Consider the following 11,283-nt stretch of genomic DNA (forward strand, 5'->3'; position numbering starts at 1 on the left):
GGTTTTGATTCCATAGTTTGCACCTACATGTCCATCAGTGCTCTATTTAAGGCTGCAACCTTGATTATTCAATTAATCACAATGATCTGATTTTTCCTGCTTCTTTAATATGAATAATATCTGGTTTCTTTGCTCCGTATAACAAAGAAATCCTTAAAACGGGATAATTTTGTGTTTGTGGACTTTTGAGAAACAGTTTGAGAAACAACAATCGGAATTTCTGGCATTTCACAGACCAAACCATGACTTTGATTAAATTATAATAAGTGATCATGATTTATTTTGAACATGAAATATAAATGACAAAGAAAAAAACTCAAATTAATCTAAATTATGGGAGTGAGAAGGAGTCGTATGTATTCCATATCATGCCAAGACATTTGATAATCAGGTCACCTCTACTTGTGTATAATTATATGTATATATACACACACCTGTTGTGTATTTTCATAAGTACACAAGTATATCTGGCAGATAAGGGAAGTAAAAACAGTTTAGAAACCAACGTCTTACATCAGCCTCCATTTCCTCATTCCGGCTAAATACGCCACAGTGTGTTATTCTGCTGCGTGTGAACTGATTTTATAGATATGAATTGAATAGAATAGAATAGAATCGAATAGAATGGAATGGAATAGAATAGAATAGAATAGAATAGAATAGAATAGAATAGAATAGAATAGAATATAATAGAATAGAATAGAAAGGTTTTGCCATTTGTACAGGTAAATTGGAATTGTTGTCGCAAAATTGGTAAAATACAAAAAAGTAAAACATAAAACGCAAAAATAAGATACAAACACAATATACAATCAACAAATACCCATAATACACATCAACACGATTACACATACAGTCTCTAAAGTGGAATTTTGCACATGCATCTGACCTGACAAACAGATGTTTGATGTAACAGACCGAAAAGACTCTCTCTTGGACCTCTCTCCCCTAAAGGCCGTCAGTATTTCAGCATTAAGGCTTTAAGACTCTCTGCCCTCTGTCCAATCAATCTACAGCAAAAGATTTCCTGTGTCTCACCTGTTTTACAGCGTCCAGCAGCCTCTCCAGGAGGCGTTGTCTCTTGGTATCACTCTGTTGAGTTCCTGCACACATGACGACAAAACTAAGACAAGCTTTGAGGAAAATGTGTGGTAAGTGCAGTTTTTCCCCCTGCACCCAGCTGCAGAGGTGATTTAATCTCTTCTGTAGTAACATGAACATAACATTTTGCAGTCTAATGACACAGCAGTTATAGATATAGGTTTTTCTTTTCCAATATACAAAATCAATTAACATAAAGGCAATGTTGTTGTTGTGTTTTTTAAATAGTTGGAGAGAGCACCAGAAGCATAGCCATCAAGGAGACAGCGGCCTGTTCTGCCTCATGTTTTTGCCGATATCCGAGAATACAAAATTGTGTTGATAAATATTGTGCATCCCTACTTATATAAACCAGGGGTGTCAAAAGAAAAATTTTCAAAATTTCTAAATAAAAGTGTTTATTTTGATATGGAACGATAGATAGTTCACAATATATTCTTTTTCATGATGTAAAATTAATCTTTTCATTAAAAAAAAACATACAAAAATAACTCATTGTAACTTGATACTAAAAGACAAGCTGCATGAAATTGATTAGGGGGTCACATGAGGCCCTCGGGCCGCGAGTTTCAGACCCAAGCTTAAGAAAATGTGTTATTCTCTTGTTATTTTCATTTTTTTTCAGGTTTTGGTTCCTCCAGCACATTTATTTTTCCCTTCACATTTAGTTTTTATTCTGCTTTTCTGTGCACTTATATTCATATAATTCATGCAAACAATTCAGTGTGTTTTTTTTATGTTACTCATAAATATGAGATTTGCTGGTGTGGAAATATTTTGTTGAATATCTGAAACTGAAAACCCTTTTCTTTAATTCAATCAATTACTAAATTAAACGTCAACTATCATCGATTAATCGGTTTGAGTGTTTTTTTTTCAACAAGTTTGTCTGATATTTCAGCTTCTTGAATGTGAATATTCTCTGGTTTCTTTGGTTCATATAACAAAACAGGACATTTGAGAACCATTTCTGACATTTAATGGACCAAACGATTACTCAATTAACTGAGGAAAAATAATAGCAGTGATTTATTTTGAAAATGAAACATTTACATAAAAAATAAATGACAATTCATCTAAATTATACGTGTTCAAAAGGCAGTGGGAGGAAGTCGATAGTCGAAGTCTTTCTGTGCACTGTAGTGTATTATATGAATTTATATTCATATATTTCATTCATACAATTCAAAGTGTTCTATTTTACTCACAAATATGAGATTTGCCGGTGAAATATTGTCCTGGGTGTTGAATATCGACACTGTAAGCCTCCAGCTGAATGACAAACAAACAGAAAGCTAACCAACGAAAAGGGAAACTCACCGTTCATCCTGAAAGCCAAACTGCGGGAGAAAGTGACATCCAAGCGGAACTCTTTAACTCAGCCCCCTCACCGCTAACCACGCACCGGGGCCATGCTGTCCCCGCGGCCGAGCTGCACACACCCAACCGCGGCGTGGGGGACTGGAGCTCAGCCGGCGAACGTCGAGGCCTGCGGGGGGAACTGTGCCACACACTCTCTGACATGTAAGAGTTGTTCCCGGCAACGGAGGCGGATAAACGGCGCACCGGAAACGCCGGAGTGTAGATTCGGAGACGTTAAACTGTCCGGAGTGAGAAATGTGCGTGGAAATGTGCGTGTTTTGTTAGTCTGGAGCCTGTGACACTGCGAAAAAAGGGGAAACGGTCCAGTCTGAGACTGGGTCACGTGACAAAACACCACCGCTTATGTCATATGACGCGAGGGCAACGCTGGGAGTTGTAGTCTTTTACATGAAATCACAAAAAGTGTGCTTTAAACCACCGTGTCACAATCCTTACTCCTCACTTTTTTAATACTTTTATTTCTAAAACTAAAGTACATTTTATATCAGAAAATTACTTTTGATATTAAGTACAGTAAATGTCATATACTTTTAGTACTTTTTTACTTTTTATTTTTACTTAAGTTATATTATAAAAAAAAAACTAGTAGAAACTTTTCTACTAAGATACGTTTTGGTACTTTATACAAGACTAATTACGATATTAGTCAGTTAAGATACAATTGGTTTTATTGGGTTTCAATGCCTCATATATTTTATAAATGATGATTTATGTGTAATAATAGAAAAAAAAAGAATATCATGTGACCCACTCACTCAAAACTAAAGCCGAATTGTAATACCACTCATATATAAAAAACACACAAGATTTTTAATTTAATGTTTCTTATGTGTTAAATAATTATAATATAAAAAATCTCTGTTTTTTTCCATAGTTTCCATGTCATGTTATTCTCTGATACAGCTCTTTTTATTGGATTCCCATGCTTTTATATTTTATACTAACATATCACGTGATTTTCAACCTTCTCATATTCAATATGAATAATAATACTATAAATATACTATACTATACTATGATTTCAGATGTCATCTGTATAGGGCACTTTTATTATGAAAGTGGAAATTCAAATAATGCCCTTTTTCCAAAGACTTTCATGACATGAGACCCTCTGAACCCAGGCAAACGTTTGTTTTACTGCTCTAGATAAAGAGAACACACCTCTTTGTATAGAATTTTAGTACTTCTCATATTCTGTAAATGACCAGCACAGAATAAGACAAAGCAGCAAAGGATGTTCCTTTGTGCAACTAGTGTTGTTTAAAACTAAAAAAACATAAAATGTTAAATATGTGTTACTAAACTGTACTGATGCATGACACAGTAGTGATAGTGAAATTTAAATTTATTTATGTACATAAAATAAATAAGTCTATAAGTCAGACAAACACGCACAGTCAAGAACAACAGAGACAGAAGGTGGTGTCATTTGCTGCTCTGTTATGGTGTGCAAAGTTTTTCCTCTTATCAGTGAGATAATAAAAACATGTGGATCTTATCATGACAAGACATCGATGCTGTCTAATCATTAGTAGATGGTGAAAGCAGAGCAAACACAGAATCAACACATGAGCAAATGGAACAAACATAAAGATCCAGGTTCATTGTCTTTCTCTCCCTCCCTGCGACAGTCATGGAACAGTTCATATAGACAGTGTCTCTCTCACAAGTTCTCTAGACGAGTTGACGTGTGCTGATACAGTTGACAGCGCCACGTCCCCACCACAGTGTGAAGGTCTGTCATTCCTGGAGGAGGAGGAGGACCTGCCGTTCCTCCTGAAGGAGTCCCTGAGCCCGTTGGAGAGGCTACTGGTCACACGCCTCACCGTGCGGCTGAGTCCTCGCTCCTTCAGCTTCATCATGCCCACGTCGTCCTCCAGCTCCTCTGGCGGCACGTCGATGTTGCCCGAGTACCAGAACACCCACCAGATCAGGCTCAGGAAGATGATGATGGCCCCGGCGTAGATGAACAAGTCGTGAATGACCAGCCCCCCAAACACCCCCACCAGCATGATGAGGATGCCGAGTATGTCGTGGGCCACCGCGAACCAGAACGAGCACTTGCACCTGCCGACTCCTCCGTAGCTCTTTTCCATGACCAACTCTACCTGTACAGATGTGGACATGGTGGCAGTGACAAATCCAGTTGTGGAAAGAGATGACAAGGCACAGGTGGTGCAGTAGAAGCTGGTGCACAAGGCAGGAGAGTTGTGAGTTGTGATCCGCAGTGAGTGGCAGGCACTCGTGAAGCAACCTGGTCAAAGTGCAATGTGCACAAGAGGTTATCAGCACCAGCTGGTGCAAGGGAAAGTGCTGCGTGAGGGAACTTCAAAAAGGTTCTCAGCAGTCTCTTCCAACAAAAACATCACAGGAAACAGATTGTTCTTCAACAATGGTTCAACAGTTTTCAAGCTTCGCTCTTCACCTACACAAGAAGACGCTCTTGAGCCTCCGGATTCTCCTTCATAGGTTTTAAAATGGTAACCAAGCAGGTTGGGGAATTCCGGTATTTTTCGAACTGGGCCCTATGTTTATAAATGTGGGCTGTGTACGTGCATAGTTCTTACAAAAAAGTTTTCATTTTCATCCATAAAAAATGCTTGTTTTCATCCAATCTCGGATCGTTGTTATAAGAGTCTCCAACTCTCACTCACATTTCCAGCTTTTTCTTCGTGCAACAACTCTCAGGTCTCGCGTACTGCCATTTTTCCACTCCATGGTCCCGTCCCAGCACGACTCAATTGCCCTTGGCATGGCACAGTTCTTTTGCTTTTCCATTAGCGACAGTACCTGGTACTTTTTAGTACCTGCTCTGGCAAGGTTCCAAGCGTAAATCGAAGTCACATGCAGCCGTGCAGTGGTGACTCCGCCCACATTAAGGAGGTACTACATTGTAATGGAAAACCAACCTAACTATGTAGAGTCGAGCCGTGCAGGGACCGTGTAGTGGAAAAGCGGCAGGCGTTTCACCTGAAGCAGTACTTTTTACTTACAGGTCGAAAAATACCACAATTCAGCTTAAAGGTTCATAGGGCAACAGCTGCCACTGCTACCTTCTTGTCTATTTTTGGTTTCGCCTCACACCTAATCATTTCCAAAGGACATCATTTGCAGCAAATCAATGCCCAACATTTCAGTTTTTGTGGACTGAAGTATAAAGCTTTAATGTCTACATTTATGCCCCAGAAATGGGTCCATTTCATCTTCTGGTCAAATGCCCTGGCTGTAGTGTTTCCGCCTCTGTTTCTCTTTCAACACGGGGATCCACACGAGGCCCATGACGACAAACAAGAGCCCGATGGACAGACAGGCCGAGGCTACCGAGTTGGACGCTTCAGTCAACCCCCATGACCGCAGCACGACGAGAAGTCCGCCCGCAGCAGACATCAGAGACCCCATCACAATCACGATGATGGGCTTGTGGAGGTAGGCCCAGCCTGGAGTGCACGCCGAGCCCGAGTCAGAGTCCAGATCCAGGCTTTGACTCCCAGTGAGAGTGGAAAATGGAGTTTCTTCGGTTGCGTCCATCGTCTGTGGCCACTTAACATCCAGCGACCATCTCCGTCACCTGCCCAGTAACCCGGGGAACACACTGTAATCCCAGATGGTCGACCACACCCACACATGGATGAATAGACTGACACACAGACAGCCCACCTGCTGACAACAATGACAGCACTGCTGATTGGCTGGCAGGCTAAGTTCACGATCACCCTGTCACCTTATACTTCCAATGACATAAACGTGAGAGCGCTTCACTGCTCGTGCACATGCAGATACGCTGCAGACATTCACGTGGTCTCATATAAAGGATGTTTTTTGTGACTGCATGCAGCAGCAGCAGCTGCACAAACCTGAGCTCAGGCCCCTCCACAATAGACGCGTCACCTGATACGGCGGCAGATGAACTGTACGTGCACATGTGAGCAAACACAACAAAAGCACAACAAAAGGTGCACAAACAGTCCGTGTTCACCGTCGGTAAAACAGCATCAAGATTACAATGCAAATATTCTTATTCTTTATTTATTGTATTTGTATATTATGGGGTTTTATTTTACCCCCATAAATATCTGTACAAACTCATACACATTTTGTTATCCACAATTTGTAACTTGTATTTTGGGTTTTTACAAGTAAATGTGTATTTGCAAATAGATCTTTTCCATTTGTAAAAGAATAAATAAAAAATTCATAACCAATTCATATGCATACACTTTGCTAAGCAGTAGATATTCATCTTTTTAAAACCTGATCTATAAATAAATGACTGAACATGAAAAGTTCTGATAAATAAGTCATACCAAAAATCTCTAACATTAAAAGGCCCAGCATATAAATTTTGATTTGGCAGACATTGAAGATAAAAAATAATTATACTTTTTTTTTTTTTTTAACATGTGGCTCTATGGAAGCCACCATTTTGGATCACTATATTTTTTTTTACAGTAGCCCACAAGGGACATACTTAACATCTTTGAGTTGTAGCCTGCATAGGGTTTTTTAAGATGATTTAATGCACTGGACTTAACTTAGTCATTTCAGGATTGCAACTTAACACAGTATTTTTTCTCAATTAGTGCAGTTATGAAGGAACTTATTTTTAATACAACTTACAAAAAAATTGTAATAAATGGGGTTTAAATTTGAGCCATGATGTGATGTGTCGATTCAGAGTATGTAAAAGACAAAGTTACATCTCCTCCAGATTAAAATTGGTAAACATTTATCATGTCAATAGAACTGTAACCAAGTGTGTAAACTTAGATGTAGGCACAAACCTTTCCCATCATACACATGTGTAAACCTATTTGAATGCACATTTTTGGCCCAAGTCACCACAAGCATTTTACAAACCTTTAACATGAAAGAAAGAAATCGTGTTTACTTATGAATTTTAACAGCATAAGAACATTTAACTCATCGAGCATGCTCTCCACCTGTACCACTCCTGCTATAAACAGAATCATTTAGAAAAATACAACACAGACAAAGATCATTTCAAAAAAACAGTTTATAATCTGCTTCAGAACAAAAAGACGACAAACAGACTGCATATATTTCCTGTATTGATTCTATTCACAAACAATCTGGTCCTGGTTATGGAGTTAAATGTCCTTGATGAGAGGGAAATGTGCGACAGATTGTCTGCCGGGGCTCATTTCACTTTGGGCACTCTTCTTTTTACTTTAGACTCGGTCTTGCCGGCCATCTTTGTCTTTGTCACTTTCCTTTGTGCTTTTGCTCCTTTCTTTGCTGCAGCTGCTTTGGGAGCTTTTTCCAGCTGCTGCTGCTTCTTCTTCGCTGGCTTCTACAGGACACAGAAGATACACAAGTGTCTGAGCAACTTTCAACACAACGTAGTCAACTCATACAAAAGCATCATAATTCGTCACAATCATTCATTTTTAACTCCAGCAGCTGCTAACAGAACCAACCTCCAGTTTAGGCTTTTTATTTGGGGTTTCCATGGGAACCAGCTGTGGGATTTCTTCCTCCGCCTCCTCCACTTTCTTCTCCTCTGCAGCATCTGTTTGTTTTGTCATCTTCGTCTGTTGTTTTTTTGCCTGCTTTCTGGGTGATTTTCTCTGTGAGCCACACACACACACACACACGCGCTGGTTATTTTTACTTGTTTGCTACTAATTCTGGTACGAGAAGTGACTTGAAGACAAAACTTGTTCTTCACCTTTTTTTGGGGAGTTTCATCAGTTGTAACCTGCTTCTTCTCACTGAGGTGGCCGAGATCCGAGTTGTAGATGGGCAGAGCCACCGACGTTAGGCTTTTTACATGGATCACCTTTATCACATGTCCTTTCTGTAAAAAAGCAAAGACAGAATAGTCAGATGAATGCTTAGTTAGCGCGACTGCATGTTTTTAAGGACGGAACAAAATTCATCACAACACCGTTTGTCACAAAAAGTGACTGGATTATTTTAGGCCACATGTTGATGTGATGCTGTTGCATAAATTAAGTTTTTAACAGTTAAACACTCAAAGTGAATTTGTCATATTTTATGTTTTGTCAAAGTTTTTCTGAGGACGCAGAAAACCTTGACTTTATGCAGTTTTATACTTGCGTGCCTACTCTGCCGTTGAGATTGGATCTTTTGTGTTTAGTTGAAAAGGGTCATTTTAATAAAAGCATGAATGACCGAATGAATGAGTTGACAAATGTAGAATTCACAGTAAATTATGTTTTAATAACAACGCTTTAAAAAATATTAAAAAGAAAAATCACAAAAGTGCAGACTCTAAAATTCTACTATGAGCTAAACATTTTTCCAGACTTTCATACATAATTCCAGACTTATCAAGGTCTGGAAAGTCCTGTCTACAAATTCTCTTTCAAGACCTATGCAAGCACCTCGGGCATATTGCATTTTTGATTATTGCTATTGTTGCCCTCCTGAAAACGAATGAAAATGGCTCAGCACAACCTGCTGTAAACATAAGGCAGATTTCAGGGTCATCAGACTCACCATACGTAATTTGGTCACCACTGTTTTGACGGCGGCCTCGATGTTTTCTGTTAACTCATCTGCAGACAAGCTGGAGTGGCCGATACGAACCATACTGCAACAAGGACACAAGATAATAAGCTGTGACAGTAAAGATGTGTGTGAACAGTCATTTTCATGCGACGGTTGTGTGTCAATGATGTAGAGACAGGCTCCACAGGAAGAGGAGGTCCATCTGGATTTACATTGAGTCACTGTGGCACCAGCGTATGCCCGCGTCAAACACTGAACAGGTCAGACGGGAAAGTTGTATGGTGCTGCACGACACAACAAAATTCTCTTTTCTCTCTCTTTGTTTGTTTCCTGAGATTAAAAAGTCCACAGCCGGGTGTGAAAAAGATAGATAGCAAATCTCACCAGCAGCTCCCCTTGTTGTTAACTTTCAAGACGGTGCCCTGGATGATGCTGTGGATGTCTCTGGCCAAATGCTTGCTCAGCAGGTTCACAGACAGTGGCTCTCTGAACAGATGTGTAAGAACAAAATAAGTATTTCACACTTTTAAAGTTTGATTTTATGAGTATAATCGAATCGGATATAGGAGGATGTTACTTTTTCCTCTCGTAGAAATGTTTTCCGAGGTGAGATGGCAGCAGACGGCGGACCCGGTCGTCGGAGAGAAACATGTCAAAGTTTCCTAGCAGCCGGCGCTTGGCTTCGTACGGTTTGTACTCCGTCCTGAGAACCTTGTAGGGGATGATCTGCCAAAAACAAAAGAGACGTGTTGTTGTTACGATGGTGTAAGATTGAACAAAATCAGCGGCTGTGGTGACAAAGACTCGGACATGTACCTCCGATATGTTTTTAACGCCTCTTTCCTGCAGCAGCTTCTTATAAAACCGCTGAGTCTGCTCCGACGTCATGTTGGGCTCATCTCTGGTAAAGAGGCAGACGTCGTCTGTGTCAGTGCGCTGACCATGAGGCAAAGGGCTGAGGGTGAGAGAAACGAAACGTCAGTACCAGGGAAGTCACATACTGAACACAGTTGTTGTTGTTTGAGCAGCATAACTCAAAAAGTAAAAGGACAGATTTTGATTAACATTTCTGAGGATGCAGGTTATGGCCCAAGGAAGAAATATTTGGAATTCGATGATCTGGATTAAAAAATAACATTGAGAGAATTATACCTGTGTGGCATTTAACATTCTCCAAGTGATTTTTTTTTATTGGTTTACAAATTCATGATTTGAGGAGCACGTGAATTTAAAGCCGGGCTATAATTTCATGACAAAATGTACCACACCAGCATACTTCAATATTTTCAAGGTCAATGCATTGATATAATATTTATGCACTGTGCTAACACATTGAGACTAATAAATAATAATAATAATAATAATAATAATAATTAATAAAAAGATTTTTTTTTTTTTTTTTTAAATCGGGTGTTTAATGTTTCTATATAAAAATAAAATCTTGACAGTCCACTTCACTGACGTTTTTCTGTCGGGTTTTGCTACTCTATCGAATATTGCAACCTAAGCAAGTTTTGATTACTTTATTACAGGGTTTTAATACTGTCCTCGGTCTTTAATCCTTTTTGAATGCAAACTTTTGAGGAGAGAGTGCCATTATTGCCCAGTAACATGCTTATGTAGGTGAATAAACTTCCTAATTCTTTAAGGACAGACACGGGCCAGGCATGAAAGCAGCTTGGAGATCCAGTGTGTGTGTGTAAGCCTCACATGCGGATGGTCTGCGCCTGTCTGGGAATCTTCCACAGTGTGAGGAGCAGGCTGATCTGCTGACTGTCGTCCACAAACAGAGACTCGCCCGTGGACTTGGTTTTGATGAAAGCCTGCAGAGCCTGAACGGCCTTTTTCACCTGGCAGAAAAGTCAACAGCAGGATTTTACAACACGATAAACTTACTTTTCTTCTCACTGGACTGAGCCGCTGGAAAATTAGCCTTAGCCACATGTTACACAAACGGGCTAATGCTAATTATCTTACAGCTACTGTCAATTCGTAACAATAAACTTCATTACAGTCGTCCAAACCTCTATTATTCGACATTTTGCTGACAAAAGATTTAAAACACGGTTTTAAACAAAAGACGAAGGAGTTTTACCTGAGTCCGGTCCAACGCGACTTCTATCTTATCCGCCATGCTGCCTGCCCTGCTTCACGTGTGAGCTGCAGCCACGCATGCGCAGTCGGTACGCGGCACGTCAGAGACATTCAAAACAAACTTTATTTGTATCGCACACAGGGGGAAAAAAGGTTTCCAGTGAGAAAAGTTTATAGTTTTAATGTAAAAAAAAAAAAGAAAAAAAAAAA

The 11,283-nt window shown here is 39.7% G+C and overlaps 3 protein-coding genes and 1 non-coding gene across 5 annotated transcripts in view; all 4 read right to left on the reverse strand.

The window, feature by feature from the left end:
* snx29 (sorting nexin 29) overlaps positions 1-2,806 on the reverse strand; it is a 120,157-nt gene extending 117,351 nt beyond the window's left edge. For both annotated transcript variants that reach the window (XM_058621311.1, XM_058621310.1), the window contains exons 1-2: positions 2,422-2,806; positions 1,039-1,103 (exon numbers count right to left, since the gene is read on the reverse strand). In XM_058621311.1, coding sequence (XP_058477294.1) covers positions 1,039-1,103; positions 2,422-2,428 — 72 coding nt within the window. In that variant the 5' untranslated portion in view covers positions 2,429-2,806. The remainder of the gene's footprint in view (positions 1-1,038; positions 1,104-2,421) is intronic.
* Positions 2,807-3,811: 1,005 nt separating this feature from the next.
* Positions 3,812-5,694, reverse strand: LOC131449044 (transmembrane protein 238-like). The gene has a single exon (XM_058621990.1). It carries the CDS (start codon positions 4,608-4,610, stop codon positions 4,128-4,130), a length of 483 nt encoding a protein of 160 aa, XP_058477973.1. The 5' UTR covers positions 4,611-5,694; the 3' UTR covers positions 3,812-4,127.
* A 1,786-nt stretch (positions 5,695-7,480) lies between these two features.
* On the reverse strand, positions 7,481-11,164 carry rsl1d1 (ribosomal L1 domain containing 1). The gene is made up of 9 exons (XM_058621989.1): positions 11,075-11,164; positions 10,690-10,829; positions 9,796-9,934; positions 9,557-9,705; positions 9,364-9,465; positions 8,968-9,061; positions 8,174-8,302; positions 7,923-8,072; positions 7,481-7,795 (listed from the first exon to the last, which is right to left on the reverse strand). The coding sequence occupies exons 1-9, from the start codon at positions 11,111-11,113 to the stop codon at positions 7,643-7,645; spliced, it is 1,095 nt and encodes a 364-aa protein (XP_058477972.1). The 5' UTR covers positions 11,114-11,164; the 3' UTR covers positions 7,481-7,642.
* Positions 9,133-9,264, reverse strand: LOC131449095 (small nucleolar RNA SNORA55). Its single transcript, XR_009234253.1, has one exon. It is a non-coding gene; the product is annotated as a small nucleolar RNA SNORA55 (small nucleolar RNA).
* Positions 11,165-11,283: the final 119 nt, after the last annotated feature.

This window comes from Solea solea, chromosome 21, assembly GCF_958295425.1.
Source record: "Solea solea chromosome 21, fSolSol10.1, whole genome shotgun sequence".
In the NCBI taxonomy this organism is placed as follows: domain Eukaryota; kingdom Metazoa; phylum Chordata; class Actinopteri; order Pleuronectiformes; family Soleidae; genus Solea; species Solea solea.

Coding starts and splice junctions, on each gene's coding strand:
- LOC131449044 (XM_058621990.1), bottom strand. CDS start 4,610: ATGTCCACATCTGTACAGGTAGAGTTGGTCATGGAAAAGAGCTACGGA.
- rsl1d1 (XM_058621989.1), bottom strand. CDS start 11,113: ATGGCGGATAAGATAGAAGTCGCGTTGGACCGGACTCAG. Junction 9,706..9,795: donor GCGTTAAAAACATATCGGAG/GTACATGTCCGA, acceptor TGTTTTTGGCAG/ATCATCCCCTACAAGGTTCT. Junction 8,073..8,173: donor ATGAAACTCCCCAAAAAAAG/GTGAAGAACAAG, acceptor TGTGGCTCACAG/AGAAAATCACCCAGAAAGCA.